Source organism: Schistosoma haematobium, chromosome 4 (assembly GCF_000699445.3).
Source record: "Schistosoma haematobium chromosome 4, whole genome shotgun sequence".
Classification (NCBI taxonomy): domain Eukaryota; kingdom Metazoa; phylum Platyhelminthes; class Trematoda; order Strigeidida; family Schistosomatidae; genus Schistosoma; species Schistosoma haematobium.
In genome coordinates, this window is record NC_067199.1 from 20,898,856 (window position 1) to 20,920,447 (window position 21,592).

Sequence of the window (21,592 nt, forward strand, 5' to 3'; positions counted from 1 at the left end):
CCTGGACACATTTCACTAGATTTTAATGAAAACAAAAGTTGAAAATAACAACAATCGAAAAACACATATCATAAATTGATGAAAAGAATACATGAAAATAAACAATTAATCTATATGACTTAAAGAGCAAAAAATAAAAAATAAAAATAAATTTTCAATTAAATAATCATATGATTACACGAATAATTGTAAGAAATAATAAGAAACTACTGATATAACTATCAATAATTTATACAACTGTCATTGAAAATGAAAACGAAAGAAAAACATTTCAAATTATCTTTAATATATATTACTAAAATGACAACTAAATCATGAATAATAATAATATTAATAATAATAAAAACATATAATATATTACTGAAGATTAATTTTCCTTTTAGACAAAATGATTGATTTTAATTTTTTTTTTAAAAAAGAACGTTTTATTCATTCAAAAGTGAAAATATTCATATTTTCATTATTGATCCGGAAAAAATAATAATTTTATGGAAGAATTAAAAAAAAAACTTAATTACGGAAACAAAAATACATTTACAATGGAATAAATGAATTACTAACATACGTATGAATTGTTGATATTCGTTGATACTTGAAGTTATTATGTAATAGAATTTTGACAAATTCGGCTATGAATACACAATAGATCACGTAAATACTAAATGAAATTATTTTAAAGACAAAAACAAACACGAAAATTTTGTTAATCATTGATCTAATGTTGAGTAAAAAAATGTTAAAAAGTGAGTTGAATAACGTGATTGTTTACATGCAATGTATAAACAAATGCAAATCTAATAAGTCATAAATCTCCAAGAGTTATTTCCTGGAGTTCTAGTAAGAAGACGTTACCAGTGCGTTCAACCAGGTCTGTTGTGAGATAGTAAATCACTTAAGAAAATGATGGACGTTGGTGCGATTTCGTGAATTGGTTGAAGTTAGACATTAATACCGTTGGATGCTGGTTTAGTGGTCTAAATGCTAAGCGTATGCGCGTGCAAGACTGATAGGTCCTGGGTTTGGATTTTGCAGGGCGGGATCGTGGATGCGCACTGCTGAGGAGCACCATACTAGGATGAAACGGCCGTTCAGTGCTTCCAGGTTTTCCATGGTGGTCTAGCTTCAATTGACCCATGAATTCAATTAATAAATCATAGATACTTTACACTGAGAAATAATTTTGAAATTATTTAATAACTAACTTTATACATTGTAAGTACGATGTATATCCGATCAACTATAAATAAGCTAGTTTTAAAGAGTAAGAGTTATTGTACAAAACCAAATGATAAACTATGAACTACTGTGACAGGTTACCATAAAATAAATATGAATATAGCAGAATTGTGGAAAAAAATACAAGCACAGGAACAATACACTACGACATTATTTATCGTGGAGATTTTTACGTGACCGTTTGAATCAGTTATGGTTGGACGATAATGATATATGTATATATATATATATATATATATATATATATATATATGATGATTGCTATCTAAATATACATCCCGGCTACCCTAGTACATAGTTATCGACTTAAATCGCTTTAAGGAATAACGGAATTAAATAAGCCAAATATAAGAATATGTATATTTCAAACAAATGTTGATCCGGACAAACAAATAGAGAAACGAAGTGATGCGCATCAGAAAGGCGAGTGAGCCAACTCAATTTGATCAAGCGTGACTCAACATTTATATTCAGACAAAAATAAGTTACAGACACGTAACGAATAGACCTAGCAATTAACACATACAATTATATAAAAGCAGTTCGAGTTAACAATCGAATAAGTGATAAGGTCTAAATGTGACTTGAGAAGAATGAATAGATTGATCTGTCCAAAGGCTAGAATAGCCTTTGTGGACTTGACATAGTACCAACCACCATAGACTTTAAACGTTTGGATCAAAGGTATATTAAAGACCAAAACGAGTGTTTCGGATATGTACGTTTCATCACGCAATCGATATTTCATGCAGACAGTAAGAGATGCAGTGCAGAGAAAGGTTCTTTATCCCATTCAATCGTAATAAATATGAATCAGAATTAATTGCTAAACAGTTAAAAGGATACTAAAGTCAGATAACGAATGAATTACATGATCAGTTGACATAGCCACATATAAAGATCATCAAAATTACAAGTGAATAGTCGACAAAAATATATGTGTAAATGACAACCCAAAATGATCATAATTTGTCTGTCCAATAGTTAAAAAAACTCACGTGAATCACTACAGTTCCAGATCAATGATTGATATTTGTTGATAAAATAATTATTTTAGAAAGTTAATATATTTATTTATCACATTAATAGAACAAATATCAACCAGTTCATTTAAGAGAAATTGGTATGAAGATCAGTTATTTACAAGTTTATTAATGGAAAACAAAAAATAAACAGTTCAACAACCGAATATTTCTCCAAGCGAAATATATAAATAGTTTTTAAATTTCTGAATGAAGAAAGCGGGATTTATGTGATGTTTGTTACTACATCTGTTGTTAAGAGTGAAACACAAAAATATACAGACACTCGATACTTAAAAATCTACAAAGAATACTGGTTCACTTTTATTATTAATAGTCTATTATCAAAACCATACATACAACATGTTAGCTTAAATGGGTCAATCCTTAATTATCAGCGTAGAGACTGGGACGGATCTGTATTGTCCCAAGTTACCACATCACATTAGCACAGTAAGATGAAATTAATAAGAAGTATGGAAAAAAAGACCGAAAAAATACAGTAGAAATAACAATGTGAAAGGGTGAATATTAAGAAATCTGGTTCGAAAAGACATAATGGAAAGGTTTGCATTACTAAATACTGGAATTCAGGATTGAGAGGAAAATAAGAAGGAATACATCTCCGCCGTTTTGAACGATCATGAGCAATGTCACTTAAAGTCTTCAGATATTTATAGTCATTATCGCATGGATCCCAATCAGATACTCTTCATCTACCAACATGTCTCAGATCGACAGTCAATGACTTCATGGACTAATGCCTTATCCTGCACTGACTGGTCCTAGCTTTTTTCTGACTTACTCCTAAACCAGAAAACAGTAACTGTCGGGCTAGATGGTGGTGACCTATGTCGTACCAACCTCAACAGATAAGGAGTCATAACTTAATGTTTATTGTCTGAATTCATGGAATCATTAATGATGTAGACGAAATATGTATCTAACTTTCACTATACATATTCCGACGAAAAATCCCGTTAATATCAAAAGTGGATATAAAACATCAAACACGAGCGCTTCAGATATTTATATTTTATACGTTTATTTTGTCAAGCACATGTGCCTACTCAAAATATAAAAAACGTTAATGCAACTCAAAAAAAAACGAATAACGCAACAAAGAGACTGGTACTGGATAAGGTAATAGGTGTACAGATATACACACAAATCCGTCTTTATAGGCGTACAATTACAAAGACATGAATAAAAAAGGTATGTGTGCTGACGGCCACAACGTTTAGGAAACAAAAGGGTTATAAGAATGGTTGAAATGACCCAATAGTCACATGCTGTCTGAGTTAAGTCTGTCTGAAAATTTGGATAAATAATGTAAGTGTACAACAACATATAAGTTGCTACAATAACTTTATCAGTCGACGAATCATCTAAGTCAAGTTCCCGATGTATAACTTCAACACTACTAACTCTATCGTTAGACGAAAAGCAAATGACGCCTCAAATACATCTATGATCAAAACCTACAGCGTAAGCATCTCTTCTACTTTCAAGGACTGTGTTTCACAGACACAAAGTAATATAGTGGGAATTATTGACCAATATACGCTGTCTTTGGTTAGTAAACAGGCATCTTGCCTGTACCGCGAGTAAAGAAGCTTACGAAAGACTGAATGATCTTCTTGAATCTCTACCGAGACATTATTAGATACAAATCCGTTATGGCTAATGAAACTTCCATGTCAAGCAAAGTGCTTAACGTATTTAACTAATTCACTCCATGTTATTAGTTCTGATTGATTTGTAAATTGTCCATAAAAGTAAATGAAAGAGGCACAAAAACCATGTTTTGTATAAACTATGATTCGAAGCATCAGAACAAGTGTATCTTACGTGTACAAATCAGCTTTTGATATTAGTGAGAGATTTCACAGTGAATTTACAAAACTTCCATAAAAGTCACTTCTAAAGGCTATGAGACGTACAAAAATTCAAAAATTGGTCAAAAAGTAGGAAATTTCTAATCGACGTTATCAGTTCATTATGAGAACTTGAAGTAATTAGTAGATTCTGCAACTTCCTCATGTTGAGAAAAACACATTCTAGACCAATGATTCTGAAAAATTATAAACAAATTCTGCCTTTTCTTTCAGTGTTTATTCACGCTCGAGGTATTTTATTGTAAGTTATTATACCGGAAATACTTAACACAAAAACAAATTGAGCAATATTTTATACAAAAACTAAGCAACAAAAGATTCATCTCAAGTAAAACTTTGTGTCATCTGACAACGAGTAACGATGAATATAACAATTGCTTACCAGGTTTAGATTCACCATAAACAATTCTTTCAAACATAAAATATCTAATCTGTAGCAAAAAAAGTGATTATCAATGTGAAAAAAGTGAAAAACAACCACTAGAGTTAATAAATTCAATGAATAATTACCCACTTTAATGACGGAGGCTGATCCATTTTTTGTTATATCAACAGGCATCTGTTTGAGACTACAACCATCAATACCCAGAAATCGCAGAGAACGCAGCATTCCTAATTCAATAGGAAGCAAATCCAATGTCTTATTATTTGATAGATACAAATGTGTTAAATTCTGCAGTTTGCCTAAAAAAAGTGATCAGAACAAAACATGTGGAAAATAAATAAGTGGTATCGAATCTGAAATAACACTACACAACATACAGATTCTCATGCCCTTCCAATCTTCAAGTTATACTTTAACTACTTAATAGTTCATAAGTAGTGTACATATTTCTGCATCATTTGTAAGTCTTCGGTTCGGCGAAATCTATTAAAAAAATATGGCTGAAGAATTTATAGAGATAAATACCATTCAAATGATATTTTCAGCTTCAATATCCAGGAGGCGTTAGCCCTCAAAAAGCACTCTTATTTTTACCATTATTACTTACATAACTTTTAGTTTACGTTAATAACATTTTTCAGTTGACATAAGTTTAGTACTTACCGATTTCAGGTGGTAAACGTTGAAGAAGATTGTCTTTCACTCTCAGTTTCCTTAAATTGTTCAGATTTCTTTAAAAATCGAAAAACATGCATAAAATAAACTATGAAAGTGAAAAAAAGAAATGCTGAGACTATTAAAATGATTAAAAGTGCTTAATTAAATGGTACATACGATATTTTAGAACTTACTACGCTATGTATGTAATTAATCGGTATATATTAGAAAGGATGGTATGCAAATACAATCCATTCTTAATTTGAAGTGAGTAAAACTACTGGACAACAGACTAACCTCGAGTCTCTAACATAAGCAAATTAACCGAATTATTGCTTATATTGTGTGCTTTCCAAAATGAACGTTGACATAAAAGGATACGAATTCCAGTCCGTTGTCTGAGAGATTGGAATCATACTTCGCTATGCCATTCATTTGCAGACAATACGCCTCAGTTCCTACACTAAGTAAATACCGGTTTTCAACGGAAGAGTCGTACGTGACATAGTACAACGTGGTATTAATTTGACTTTTGCAGAGTACTTATGTTCTTCTTGGATTGCTTATCACAAATAACTCTGCTTATAAAATTGATGACTATTGTAACGTATGCTTTCATACCAATGTTGCACTCGAAAATTTCATTGCCCCGGATAATACATTTTGTCCAAATCAAATGCTGTACACTATTGACATCTTCGTCACTAATGTCCAGTCAAAGTAATTTATGAAATATTTCAATCCAAATAATGCACTTTTACGTTCTAAATATTATGTACCCATAATATTCACATAATATTTTTGCGTTGTTCCTTTGTACTATTTAAACCTGGATTAATCTCGATTTGGTTATTTATTCTGTGAAGAAGTGGCTTACACCGAGTCATAAAACGTCAGAAAATTTAATTTCTCTACTCATTAGGATATTACAAATACATCAATTTATTTTTCTATGCTTGTAATTGTTATATATATATATATATATATATATATATATATATATATATATATATATATATAAACGTAGTAAAATTGGAATATCTTGTAAAAAATAGGTGTATCATCTTGTAAAATCCAATATTTTGTTTTGTTAAACCAAATAAATAGGCCATTGAGATCACGAACTGATCTAAGTTAGACAACTATTGCGAACCTGAAGACCCTGAAAAGCTATTTCATCCTAGTGTAAAACTATTCAAGAGTACACATCACCGACTTCACAACCGAGAGCCAAACCCAAGGTATTCGACACATTGATTTAAATATTGGGCATTTTCGTAAGGAACCATAGGTTCCAGGTCCTATTCCATGTTGTGGAGTATTGGATGTGAACTGATGAGAAAATCCATACTAAGAAGTAACGGTCATTCGGCGCTTCCCAAGTTCCAATGGTTGTCTAACTTATTTGGGTTTATGATCCTAACCAACCTCAACAATCTCCAACACTCTATACTGACAAATGGACTATATTCTGAGTTTTCTGAAATTTTAAAAACCTTTAACGGAATACCTAAAAAAATTATCTCAATGTTGATCGGTTTTTCCTACTGGGGTGTATAACGACCCGTTTCATTACTGAAGGCGATTCTCAGCAAAAACTGACACCAGCCAAATAACCGATAAGAACGAAAAAAGCTAAAGAGCTATTTTTCTCTTGTTTGAATTATCTCAGTTCTAACTAGGTTGGACACGAAACTATTATGGCATTTGGTGTCCAGAGTAACTGTAAGTTATAAATTAGATATCCATAGATCAATATCACTGGCGTTAGTTAACTTTAAATGTAGCACTATCCTTTATCATCTCACTCCTCACATTTGTAACTCTAAAAATCATATCTTTTCAACATAATACTTCAAAAAACCTGATGTATAATGAGCCCATAATAGATTTGCTTATTATCTCAAAATTTTGTGTAACATAAAAGTGCACTCATTAAATCCTACAAACTTCATAGTGTAAAGCAGAATTTCTGTAGAAATTTTATGGAATTCAATTATTATAAAGGTAACTAAACACTTTATAATCATCTCATTACAAAACTCATTGCATATATCACTATTATTATTTTACTTAAAGTTAAAAAACAACATGCATTAACGAATAAGAAAAAAGTTTAATTTTCAGTTTAACGTGTAATAACAGATGGTTAATAGTGTGATGGAAAATAAAAGAAAACAACTTTATTAAAGTATTAAAATAGCTTAAATACATTTGCATACTACGATAAAATCAATCCCATTATTTGTTCGCTGCATCGATGCACACTGCTCCTCTGAAAATGCATTGAATGTTCTAGCACCTGTAAGTGTATCTCATTCCACAAGTGATATTATAGGAACTTTAAATGTTTAGCCATTTTTATTGGTGCATTCCCTAATTAAGACCACCTACTTGCTGTCGCTTTATGTTAACACAGTTCCAAGCAAGTTTAACTAGTTTGAATAACATCAACAGTATATCACTGTGTCACATGACACGCAATTAGGTAGACCTGATTGATGTATTTTCGTAATTAATGCTTTGTTGTTCCGTGCTCTTTGTTTTCGTTTTGATTTCTCTAGTTGTAGATAATTATTAATTCGATCTGGCACACGAAATGACTTTAATTACTCCGTTCATAAATCAACAGGCTGTCCATTTAAGAAATATTAAAAATTCCCGGCTGATGCATTGGACTGCTGTAATACATGTCATAAATGTACTATCTAAACAATTACTGAACTAGTATACTTAGAACTATCTTATATCACATGTTTGTTCTGTACATCTAATGTTAATATTTTTAGCAAATTGATCATGCCTGTAAACTGGTGTGAATTCTGTAATTATTATTTTCAGAATATAAATTATTATTATTTTTATAAGTAAATGAGTGTTTATTAAAACAAATAATATAAAATTCTGTAAATAAAATACATAACTTTTGAAATTTTAATACAACCAAATGCATTTCCTTTTAGTTCACTGATTGTTAACAATAAACCAATACAATCTGTGTAAACTAACTCAATAATGACAACTAAGTAGTTAAAAAGAAAATAATGTAAACTTTAGTTTACAAAAGAAAAATCCATCCATTTGAGATCAAATGGGAGAAAGTTAATGACTGATTGATTAACTTAAGAAAAAGTTAAGATAATAGATAGTTTAGGAATGATACACGAAATAATATGACATTGATAGGAGGGAATTTACATTATTGGGCATTATAGTAGAATGTTAATTGAAACTACCGGTATGGGGTTGTGGAGATTAGTAAGGTTTTGGTTGAGATCATGAACCGATTTATGTTAGACCTTCATTGAAAACTTGGAAGAACTGGACGGCTGCTTCGTCCTATTGTGGACGCGCACTGCTGAGGAGTCCCACGGTAGGACTAAACAGCCATTCAGTGCTCCCAGGTTTTCAATGATGGTCTAACATAAATCGGTTCATGATCTCATTTAAAAACCTAATTCGAATTGTCAATTTTCAAGATTTTAAAATATTATTCATCAAAACTGTAGATCAATTACACTAATAATGAGAATCGACGAATGTCAGACAATATTTTTAAAAAAGTAATAAAAAAGTCTTGTTTGATCTACTTCAGCTTTAGCAAATCAATTATGTCATAGTTCCTCGTTATATTCAAAACATATTTTAAAACTAAGTATATAGGAAAAACAAACAGAATTAATGAACTATAAAACTTAGAACATGACCTAATAGATGAGAGGCAAAATTTATCCAACTGTAAATATTCTACGGCGCATCCATTTTTTGGATATCTGATTGAGTATAAATTTACCAAGATTATTAATAATCTCAAATAAAATCTAATTCATTATATAGTTGGTAGTAACTTTCTCCTCTGGTTATTTATAGAAAACTCAATGAGTTATTTACTTGCTTACTTACGTCTATTACCCCTCGTGAAAAGGTATAGGCTGCTCATCAGCATTCTTCAAACAGCTCTATCCTCAACAATCCTCTCCACTTGCTGTTCATTCTTTTGATATCTACTTCAATTCTAGACACAGTATGTCCTTCGGTCTTCTTCTTTCCCCCTTGACTTCAACGATCCATGTTACGGCTTAATTCGTGGTGCAGTTTGATGATCTCTGCAATGTATATCCTACCCATCTCCAATGTCTTTTACTATTTTCTTCTTCAACTGGAAACTGGTTTGTTCTCTCCGACAGTATGCTGTTGCTAATAGTATCCGGTCAACGGACAATCAGTATCTTACGTAGACAATTGTTTATAAATACCTGTACGGTTTTGATGATAGTTGTGGTAGTTCTCCACGTTCCAGCTACGTACAGTGGATCTCTCTTGACGGTTGTATTGAAGACTGTAACTTTGATGTTGGCTTACAAATAATTGAGTGCGATATGTTCTTCAACTGTAGGAATGCTGTTCTTGCTTTGCCAATCCTTGCCTTTACATCTGCATCCGACCTTTTTCCTTCGTCCATGATGCTGTCCAGGTGCGTAAAATTCGATAACTATTTCAATAAATTTTAGGAGTTACGCACCGATCTAGGATGAATCAATCTAACTTAAATCAGTTTGTGATTTCAATGAAATTCAACAATCCTCATCATCCCATACAGAAAATTTCGGATTTTCATCAAAGCCATAAATCAGCAAGTGACTATAAGAATCATTAATTTACAGTAAACTTGCCTTCATTTTAACAATCAAGAATAACTTCGGATATGAAACAAGTTACTGAAAATGTAAATCAAATTAGTCTTTCATTTATATCTTTAATCTTTAGAATTAGTGAATGTGTTGAAATCACTTATTAAGTTCCTTTATACATGTTCATATTTGAAAGGTGAACAAAATGAAGTTATGAAAACAAGGCAAATCCATCAAAAGTTTATAATAATAACTCACCCTATGGTTGATGGAAGTCTAGATAACTTGTTTACATCTAAATTAAGTGTTTGTAATTGACATAATTGTCCAATGTTTAAAGGAATCGATTTGATTTGATTGGATTCTAATTCCAATTGTACTAATCTGACCAATTCGCCAATTCTATTTGGTAATCCCTAATCGATGGAATAAAATGTAAATAACCATGTTTGTACTGTGTTAAATGGAAATGGAAATAATTATCAGATGATTTGAATATACTTAAATTATGTAAATTAAGTCAGGCATAAATTCAGATAACATTTCCATATCATAAAAAATTATTCTGTTGGATTGTTTACTGTAAACTGTATTTACTAACTGACAAAATAACATTCGAACCAACCTGTTTATTTCAATGTTAATGAACGGTACAAATTGCAGTTAAACTTAGATAAAAATAAGCTGACAAAAATAAAATTTTTAAGTATTCGGTTTATTGATGAGTTACGTATAGGTTGCTTTATTCAAATAATTGACGTAAGAGTAATTACAGATGTAAATAATAAACTTAAAATGTATTACCTATGTTTTAATCATAAGCCAGTGTTAAATTGAAAAAAAAAATTGTTGCTTACCTACCTGCTTGTTATTTTTATTAACTTAGTCATAAAGTTCCATAATTATCACATGACTTAAAATTAGTGATATTGCATGTACCTTATTCAATTTGCTGTCAGTGATATTATACAGTATACATATGTAATTCATCGTAACGATGCACGGTGGACAAAAAAAGATTAGCATCCGGAGAGATGGTGTTATACTCTGATCATGGAGAAGAAAATACTTCGCAAAAGCAACCCTCTGACGCTAGGCATTTCACATTCACCTGATGATACATACTCTTATATCTGTCGACATCAGTAACACACACCTTATTTAATTACAAACGTTAGTTAAGTTCTATCAAATGTTAGCTATAATATTATAAAAGAAATCATTAAGAACGGTCAGATTAACGTTAAAACAGAGCTACTAATCATAGGATTTGTCAAGTGCTTATATTTTTAATGAATATGTACGTTTAACAGATTATATGCTTGGTACTGATCAATTAATAAGCACAGAAGAAATGAACATAATTAAACAAAATGAACATTATACTATAAAATATTACCTCTAAGCGATTACTAGTCAAATCTAATACTTCTAAAGATACTAACTCGCCAATTGAATCAGGTAGATGACCAATTTGATTATAAGAAAGATCTAATTCAACAAGATGTTTCAATGTTTCTATTCCTTCAGAAAGACAGAGTATAGAAAATATCAACTGATGTGAATAGGAAATAGTAAACAGTTCATGAACTCAATAAAATTGCTAAATAAATAAAATAAATATAATCATTTAAAGTATGATTATTAGAATTAGAAAATAAGTCACATTTAAATATGACGTTTAGATGAAATGAAATCATTATTATAATTACACGATTATACATTAGTGATATCAGAATTTTCCCACAATTCATAATATTGAATATCCTTCAGAATATATCACTGATCTTTGATGAAAATGTACAAGAGTAATAATTCATGATAAAATTCACCAAATATTGTTATGCGTTTATAATTTGATAGAGAATACCATCTTGAAATGAGAAAAGAACAAATTATCAAATTATTGCTGATTTTGTATACAGAACAACATATTTTGTAGATACGTATCAAGATTTTGATAACGATTAGTGCACCGAATACTGCATTTTGTTCATGATAATCCAACAGAACCAATATAGGAGATGTTTCAAATAGAAAGAAACACCTGCACTAACATTTATCACATTGATTTCATGGATTGTGTCGAGCCTTTGTTTGAATAACATAATATTACTGTGAACAAATAATCGTTTCGAAACAAATTAGATAAATATTTTCTTTTGTTTATTGGCTACTTTTTAATCAATGTTAAGTCAATAATAAAAAAGGTTACTGTCTTTCGAAACTTTAATGACGTGGTGTTCATCAATATAGACTTCGCATATGTAAAAGATCATTGTAAACAAATTTGGGTTCATAAAGCATGATCAACAATGAAACTGTATGTTAATAAATGTTGAAATTACAAGACAGAAAGTAAAAAAAACATAAGGAACATTTGTCTAGAACGTGTGGCTTGAAATATCTTGATGAGTTGTAAGAAATACATATAGTGATAAATGACCACTTTTCGCTTTGTAATAGATGGAATGTAGCTAGCAGTGAAATCCATGAGGCAGGTTTCGTCCTGTTTGTGATTCTTCAACTGAGTGTACTTTCACTGACAACGGGATAATCCAAGTCATTACAAACTAACGATTAAAACACTTTTTGATTTAATGTTACAACTAAACAATCGCTTTTTCAGTAGTTGTATACACGTTTAACTACTTAGCACAAGTGGTCAGCAACTATTGCCATAAAAGCTTTTTTTTTATGATTTCTATTGAATTACTGTTTATCTTGCAAAGACATCGTTCCGAGGTGGTCAGTTACAATCAAGTCTAAAGTTCATATTTCATATTCAATTTGACAAACAAATGGAAATGTACATGTGTTTTGGATTCTCCTTCAAAGTTTTAATACCCAAAGTTATCATTCAAATTCTTGATTAGAGTTCACTATCCGTCTTTTTAGTAACAGAAATACCTTTTATAAAAAGAGTTGACTATTCACATCATAAATGTAATGAACCACGTGATCATGATTTGCAAACAGCCTATTACAAACAACATAGAGAATTACAGTTATATAGAAATAATAACGTGCACTGACATAATTCAGCAAATGGATATTAAAAAATCTAAAACATGTATTTTCAGAACTATTACTAACATACAGCAAATTAACAAGTAACCTAATTGGTTGTATCTGTAAAATTTGAACAGTTACTCTACGATGTAACCTTTGTGACAGCATCATAAATAAATTCATGGCATGTTTTAAAGTAGTTAACAGAAAAAACGTTTACCTGTAAAGTCCAAAGTAATAATGTTATTGTTGCATAAGTTTAGTGTAGTCAGTTGAGTATTTTCTGACAGCTGAACTGCTTCGAATATTTCTAAACGATTATAATCCAATCTGAAATGCTTTAGAAAGAAAACCGAAATAAGAAAATAGATAAAAATGATGTATGAAACTAAATTTATTCCAGAAAAGATGTTTCAGAAAACAAATCGTGACAAAGTGACGATTTTACTCTGTCCTGGATTCCACTGCTAGCTATCATCCGTCTCTGTTTTTTTATATTTTCGTACAACTAGGGCTTCAATAAACTTTAGTTTACGCCTTGGATAACTTTTGTGCAAAGCCACAAAGGCTAAGTTAAGATTAGTCTTATGACCTGTAACAACAACGTGTTTGGCGGCAGAGGAAAATGAATTCTTACTGGGTCATTTGATTTTGTTTGCTTCTACAGCTATTTTGGTAAATGTTCAGAGATTATAACTTACAAATACCGATTACTCTTATATTTGTATACATGACCATACGAAAATTCAAACCTCATTTATGTATTCAGAAACAGATTGTTCTCACCCTGATTCTATTCTGGTAATGTCGATTTATTATCCAGAGTGATGAGTTTAACACTGTCCTTCAAATCATTTTTAATATTATTATTCTTTTTTCCTCTTACATTCCATTTTTATAGTTGACCTTTTATTTTTCATATGTGTTAGGTCCCGATAAACACAATGATTGATAACTTTGGGATCCTTTTATGGACAAATACTAAACGTATATTTTTATCGTATAATTGTTAAGTAACTAAACTATTCATATTCATATTCCTCTTATTATAAACTTTATTTTGACCTATGAACCATTATTATACGTTTTACCATTTTAGAATTATGCCCTGTCTATTAGTCACTGCCTCCCACATTCACAGCCACATTTGGCCAAATTTTGTACAAATGTTATTTTCTATTTTATGCTACGTTATGGTCTGTTTTATTGGTATATAAACTCAGTATGTTTGAAATATAAGGATTCATATTACAGAGGCTGAGACTGGTGTTCTGGTCTTAACTGACTGGGCTAGGCGGAAAGCAGGACCAATCAAGACTCTGGGTCGCTCGCACGTGTTTTGCACGTCCTTGGTCCGATCGATAATTCGCTGCTTCTGATTGGTGGCTTTCAGCTATAACTATGTAAATGTTCTTACTGAGTAAACACATGATCATATTTGTATGTATCATTACCAAGGTTTGATTTGATAATTTCGAATAAATTGAGCATTGGGTAGATTGTTATAAATAATATATAATATATAATATAATATATATATATATATATATATATAATATATAATATAATATATATAATATATTTGTAATATCCCAATGAGTAGAAAATCTAATTTTCAACTGTGTTATAACAGACTTAAAATACTGAAAATAAAGATTTCCATAACACCTAAATTTTTTCTATCAAATAAACTCTGATAAAATAACTAAAACTAGTAAACTCAATAGTTATTAACTTAAAGAAATTGTTTGAATTATTCCAAACAATAAAACTTATTTTTATTGAGATCATGAACCGATTGGTGTTAGACCACCTTTGGAAACCTGGAAGCACTGGACGGCCGTCTCGTCCTGTTGTGGGGCTTCTCAGCGGTGCGCATCCACGATCCCGCTCGCGGGATTCGAACTCGGGGCCTTCGGTCTCGCGCGCGAACGCTTAACCTATCGGACCACTGAGCCGGCATCCGATGGTGATTGTGAATCCTGCGAGCGGGACCGTGGATGCGCACTGCTGAAGAGTCCCGCAGTAGGACGAAACGGCCGTCCAGTGCTTCCAGGTTTCCAAAGGTGGTCTAACATCAATCGGTTCATGATCTCAATCAAAAACTTAATAATCTCCACAACCCCTATACTAACAAAACTTATTCTATAAAATGATTCAGGTTAAGATGCTGCAAATGGTTTATTATGTGAAATGTTAATCTTTCATACCATATGATCATTCATTATTGTATCCATTTTCAAATAACTACTAATTTCAGAATTTAAAACAAAAAAGTACAGTTGGAATCCATATGATTATTTCTAAGAAAATATATTTAAGCAATTTAAAAATATTCTGATAAAGAAGAAACTTCGAAAATGTATTATCAGTGTGAAAACAAAAGTTAAATAAAGGCACATTTGTACTTACTTTGACATTTTTATACTGAGTTTTATCACCGATTGGGAAAGAATTGAAATGATTACGAGATAGTACTACAGAAAGTGAATCTTTTAAGTGACACAATAGATTTTCCTATTCAATTAAATATACAGAAAAAGATAGAAAGAAAAACAGGTTCTACTCGTAAACAAGCCAAAGAAAAAATAATATTACTTAGATAGTAGAATTAGCAAATGAATATAGATTAATTATAATGTATGTCTCATAATCAACGTCACAGTGTGATTTCAGTGAAACAGACATTGGTAACCTGAAAGCATTGGGGAGTTGTGTTTTCGTTGTATGGGATTGTTCAACAGTGTGCATTCACTACCCCAATGCTGGGGATAAATAAATCAAGCTCTGAATTAACGTTCTTCATGCTTTAATGTGATAGATGTCACCATTTTTTCTATGGCTTTAAAATAAAAACCGAAGCTTTTAATTTTATGAAAACATCAATTACCATTTAGATTACATAATAACTGTACCTATCCACGTGTAACAAGCTAAAGCATGTAAGTTTTTCAAAATTTCATTGATAACATTGTTTTTGCCATCTATGATATGAAAACAGAACTGCGAGTACAAAGAAGTACGTTTAAACTCTATCTTTGCCATAACCTTAAATTATTATCATTACATTTTATTTCGTATTTGAAAATACCACCCCACCTCTTAAATTATTTCTCATAACCCCACGATTTTATTCATAATTATTTCTAACATCATTTTATTTTACTTAACCCCTCTATTATCTTTAATTATTGCAACAATAATACATTTTATTTATCTCACTCCATTCATATTACAAATCAGCTGCTAACTTATTTTTTCCTCATATTTTAACCATCAATCAGGAAAAAGGTGTGATCAAAAATAATGATAAAGGAAACCATTAAATGAAACTATGGGAAAGGATAATTGTCCATATTCTCCAAAGCTGTACAAAACATAAAACAAAATCAGTAAGTGTTCAATGATTTTCATCTGCAACCATATAATTATGATTTTTTTACAGAACTATCTAGTTTATAATTGAAACCGGAAATGCCTATTAATATCATTGTGTTTAATGAAATGAATCATTAATATTATGCAATCAAAAAAATAAATTGATATAAGGTACTCAAGAAGTAACCACAACAATGAATTTTCTACTTATCGATAGTCAATTAAAATGTAATAATGCAAGTGACTGATTGGTGTGGAAACAACCAGCAGTATGTAGAAAGATTTATCGACAGTGCTATTCGAATAACTATCAGTATAAGGCTATGGAGGTTGTTGAGTTTTTATTGAGATAAAAAAGCCGATCAATGTCAGACCACCAATGAAAACCTGGAAGCACTGGGCGGACATTTCGTCCTAGTCCGGGATACTACAGGAGTGTTGATCCACAATCCAACCGATGGTACTCAAATCCAGGGCTTTCATGTTCGATATCTATCGTATAATCATAATGTCAATAATATCTTTAAATATCTCGTGATGTAATTTACCATCGACAAAAATGCCAAACGAATATTTTATAACTTTCTCTGCACTACTACTTACATATATACTATACAAGATTACATTGCATGGCAGTACAAACAAAATTAAGCAAACTGACCGGTAGCTGAGTTATATGATTGCCTTCAATATTCAGTTCGGTCAAATGCTCGCAATTACATATTGTAACTGGGAGTTCACTTAAGCAGTTATATCTGAAATACAAAAATACATTTTTGTTGACTAGAGATAATGAAGTTTAAAAATAAATATAGGACTAGTTTATATTTGAGTAATAAGAAAGTATGAATTACCAACTACTTTTATGTATTCCATGGAACCATTAAATGGTAGTCACATACACACATGCATATAAAACGACTTCAAGATGAAGAAATTGTACGATTCAATTATATATCTGCTGTATTTGTGTTTAACAAATCTTTAGCAAGTATACATCTGTGTATCGTTAATGGAATATTTTCTAAATACTAGCCAAGTTTTCGTGGCACTAACTTGATATCTCAAGAAAGAAACAATCACATGAAGTTGAAGTTTTCGCATTAACTTCACACTTCAATAAAAGACATCTAGAGCTACATTTTATAACAGCGGAATGTTTATCAACAGTTATGTGATCATCCAATTTTAGCTAAACTTAGAAGCTTTAATAGTGATCGAGAGTTTTTATTGTTACAGGTTCGGCAACTATACAATTGACTGATTATTGAAGTGATTAATGCTATAATTATTTAACCCTTTAATTGTCGATTTGATTCCATCGATTGAATTGTATTGAAACCAGTAGTCTAAGTAAAGCTGGCCGAAGTGGTTTTGAATCTCTAAAGGAATATCAGTTCCTTCAAGATAGCAGGTACATCCAACTGACGAGTTTCAAGTGGCACAAAACCTAGGTCCAGAGTTTTCTGCCAATAACTTCCAATCATATAGCAAGGCGGCAGTGTTTATTTAAATGAACAAAATGACAAATTTTTTGTCAGCTAACAATTTAAAAAAATCTTTTACGTGATAAAAAATATCATCTTTCTGAAACAAAAATCATGACAGTATTAATTCTTTTCCTGTATTACCGATAACTTTATCTTCACTGTAAAGATACGACATCCAAAAACTTGAAGTGTTAGAGAGAATATTTTTAGACCAAGATTAAAATATTGAAGGTATTATTTCCTTTGAGTTTAATAAGTTTACTTGGAGAATATAACATCTTCAAAAGGTATCACGAAACACATGTCAAAAATAAATACCTGAAATCAGTCACGGTGATATAAACTTTGGTCAATTTTATTCGTGCTCATTGTATCTGCAAAATCTAATTATGTAATTATGAATTTCTGAAATCTTGGATATTTTTAATCTTTTTATTAAGATAATTTTAATAGTTTCTTTTAGCTTGTATAGTGATATTAAATGTAATAAGTTAAATTTCTAATGAATTTCTATCCAATAGGCTAATGAATTTCATTGTGAGAAATAATACAAACAGTTTAATTGTAAATGAACATCTTTACAATAATTAAAACATAATAAGGGTATGATATTAACATAATAGGTTAAACTTTCGCAATATATTCACATTCTTCGTCTCTTATTGAACTCACATAAATAAAACAAACTTTATGTAAATAGAAAACAATCAGCAAAACTTCTAAACATAAAATAATCGCACAAAGAGAATACGAACTGAAAACTATAAATGTTTTCATACAAAACAAAACAAATAACGAATTGATCAAAGTTTAATATGTGCTCTATCTGATTCTGACTTGATGATAAAAAGTTAATCTGCTAATTGTTAAGACTTAAGAAAAGTGATGCGTCCAATCCACTTGTGGAGTAGTAGTAGTAGTAGTGTGGTGTATGCTATTTATGTCGACAAACATAATTATTATGCAACATCAGTCGGAAGTGGAGAACCTGGCAGCAAAAGGCTAAGAAGATTGAGTTGAACAGAATAAAATGGAAAATAGAAAGGTATTGTGAACTGGAAAAGTCATACAGAATGTGAGGGACAAATAATGGAAATTTACAAATCAGGTATGCTTCTCATATTTTACCAAAAGATTCTGTAGTTTTGTATCTAAACACAACCGGTTTCCCTCACCTGTGTTCTCATTCACAACAGTAGTAGTAGCAGTATACTGATGTGTTGTAAAAACTGATCATTAACTTGTAACTTGTGAAACTTGAACCCTTGGATACTTGAACAACTAAGTAAAAAACTACGAATAAAAGAATATTCAGTAGAAAACTTACTTAATTCCTAGTACCGTAAGTTCTGAAAGTTGACCAATTGATTTTGGCAATTCATCTATTTGATTATAATCCACAAGAAAACGGGATAGCAATTTACAATTGCCTATATCTAATGAAAGAAAATAAGAAATATGTTGTTCACATTTAAACTAACTAAATTTATTTATATAAACTATTGATGAACTAATTCATTAATTAGTTAAAAGACAGTCGAACTATGCCCCATTTCAATTAATTTTTGTATTGGTTGATTCAATCATCCCATTGATGTTCAGGACTGCAAATGACTAGTCTCTTATGGGAATACGTACATCCATCTCTGCTAACAATACATGTGTTCCATTTTGTACATCATGCTTTTGTCAATCATACGGAGCAAAAATAAACAAGAAAAAATTCCCGCAATCATTATCATATTCATCTATTTAAATATAATTTTAAATTGATGAAATAATGATAGGATTTATTTTGACTGTCATTATGGTGTACTCTCAGTTTTTTTTTACTTAACCAATACTTTCCTTAACTAGATTCATTATTTTAAAACCATGAATAGTGATATCGTTCTACGACAAAAACATAATTATAAGGTAATATGAAATAATTGCAAAAGAAATATCATATGCATAATACTATGCTGTCAAGTAATCATTGAAATTATATAAAAGAGTTTGTCGACATTAATAAGTTTCAATTATAATCTGTTATCTCAATAGACGTAGTTTATAAAATAATAATTTTATCACTTATCTTTGCTAAAATGAGTAGAATGCTGATTTACTTGACCTTGAGTACAACAATGTGTTATGGTACTTTTTCAGAAGACTTAATAGATTCGAATAATGTAATAAATTAGTATCACTGTATTGAACGAAAAATTGTATGCTCAATGTCAAGTTTTAACGCATCATTTACTGGTATAAAAGCTTGATGGAATGTTAGGTTGCAAAATATTATTGAATGGCCATAAATATAGCTAATTTCGATTAATTTTGAAGATTGTCTTCTTGATGTAATAATATCATCTGAAGGTTGGACATACATATAATTCCATACCTACTCATTAGTCCATAAGTATTCTCTGTTACATAAAAAAGTTCTAGGTTCCATTCTGTATAGATTTAATATTGTGTAGTTTCCAAGAGTTCTCGATTTTAAGTTAATCCATGACGAATGAAATTAATTTTGTAAAACCGCTCAAGTAAACTTCTAGAAAAAGTTACAATATTATTTAGCGTCATTAATTCATTTGAAATCAATCATCTTGAAATTTATGTCAACTTTAAGTTGAAAAACTAATTGCCTTTTTATTTCTTTCAAAAACTCAGAGTGGAAAACATTAGTTTTTGGTTTTTTTTAAAGTAAGTACTTTCTTGGTATTTCTATATATCAAAACATTTGATTTACATTTTTTTTTCAAACACTGTTTACTAACTTGTTATCATTAGTTCATATATGTATGAAGATATTATGACAGAAAAATATAATTTATAGGAAACGTTGGTGTTTTGCAATAAAAAGCACTCAATTGTTATTTTTATCAGTTAATAATAAAAGAAGACTTTTAAATTGACCCAAATAAAAAAGTGCATATAAGTGCTGAATAAGTTAAATAACTTTTTCTAGTACGAGAAACTCATTTTTATCTGAAAATACTATACTGATTAAGATCGTTTTTTATGTAATGGAGTCAACTCCGACTGACCATTAAAAAAATTGGAAATGATTAGTCTCAAACAGTGTATAGAAACTTTGAAAGATAATAAAATAGATTTGAAAAGCGTATAAAACAGAACCAGATAACAAAATGAACCTCGTAGCTGATCACAAACCAGTTCAATATACAAAGGCATATATATATATACATAAGTTAGTAATCAAGGACAAAAGTATAATATACTGACGACCTTAAGTCACTTATCAGTCAATCAGGAAACACTGCCTTGCTATAAAATGATTAACAATAAAAAGCAATAAAACAGTGGAATAGTGGTCTTGATATGATTCATCATCCTTTACACGTTAAAGTGTTCATTATATTAAAGTAACAAAGTCTATATATTAGGAGTTAGGCTAGGGTTGTGAGTTAAGGTTATAACACTATAGGGTTTTCATCCACAACTGATAACAGCTATGTTACAAAATGGCTGTCGTCAGATAATAGAAGTCAAACTAGAATTTTATGTTGTTATGGTTACATATTATAGATATGGTATTCATCACGAACCGATGTTAGTTAAAGTACAATGATGTTTTACTAACCTTTTATTTACAAACTTAGGAAACTTGACGTTGAGATTTAAATTCAGTAGTTAAGAAAATACTACTGAATCATACTAATTAATTAAAACAGAATCTGCATCAGGAGTTGGTATTTCATGTGTTTTGGCTTAAGCTCTAAATTCTGTTGATTGTTCGATTGCGTATTACACATTTTTATCGTTTTCAAGCATCTCATAAACAAAATATTGTCAATTTTTACTTATGTCATAACAACATACAAGCTGTCCAGCACTGCGTCTCACTTTCATGCAAAAATGCCCGAGGTGCTATGTC

The 21,592-nt window shown here is 30.5% G+C and overlaps 1 protein-coding gene across 2 annotated transcripts in view; it reads right to left on the reverse strand.

Annotated features, from left to right (window-relative positions):
- Positions 1-409: 409 nt before the first annotated feature.
- MS3_00007624 (uncharacterized protein) overlaps positions 410-21,592 on the reverse strand; it is a 38,469-nt gene continuing 17,286 nt past the window's right edge. Inside the window, exons 7-15 of one of the 2 annotated variants that reach the window (XM_051215937.1) lie at positions 19,037-19,145; positions 16,881-16,974; positions 15,254-15,358; positions 13,062-13,179; positions 11,229-11,353; positions 10,088-10,245; positions 5,205-5,272; positions 4,671-4,840; positions 410-658 (exon numbers count right to left, since the gene is read on the reverse strand). In XM_051215937.1, the coding sequence (XP_051066480.1) occupies positions 602-658; positions 4,671-4,840; positions 5,205-5,272; positions 10,088-10,245; positions 11,229-11,353; positions 13,062-13,179; positions 15,254-15,358; positions 16,881-16,974; positions 19,037-19,145 (1,004 nt within the window). In that variant the 3' untranslated portion in view covers positions 410-601. Of the gene's footprint in view, positions 659-4,670; positions 4,841-5,204; positions 5,273-9,031; positions 10,246-11,228; positions 11,354-13,061; positions 13,180-15,253; positions 15,359-16,880; positions 16,975-19,036; positions 19,146-21,592 lie in introns of those variants that run through there. The other variant, XM_051215938.1, reaches the window with a different exon arrangement.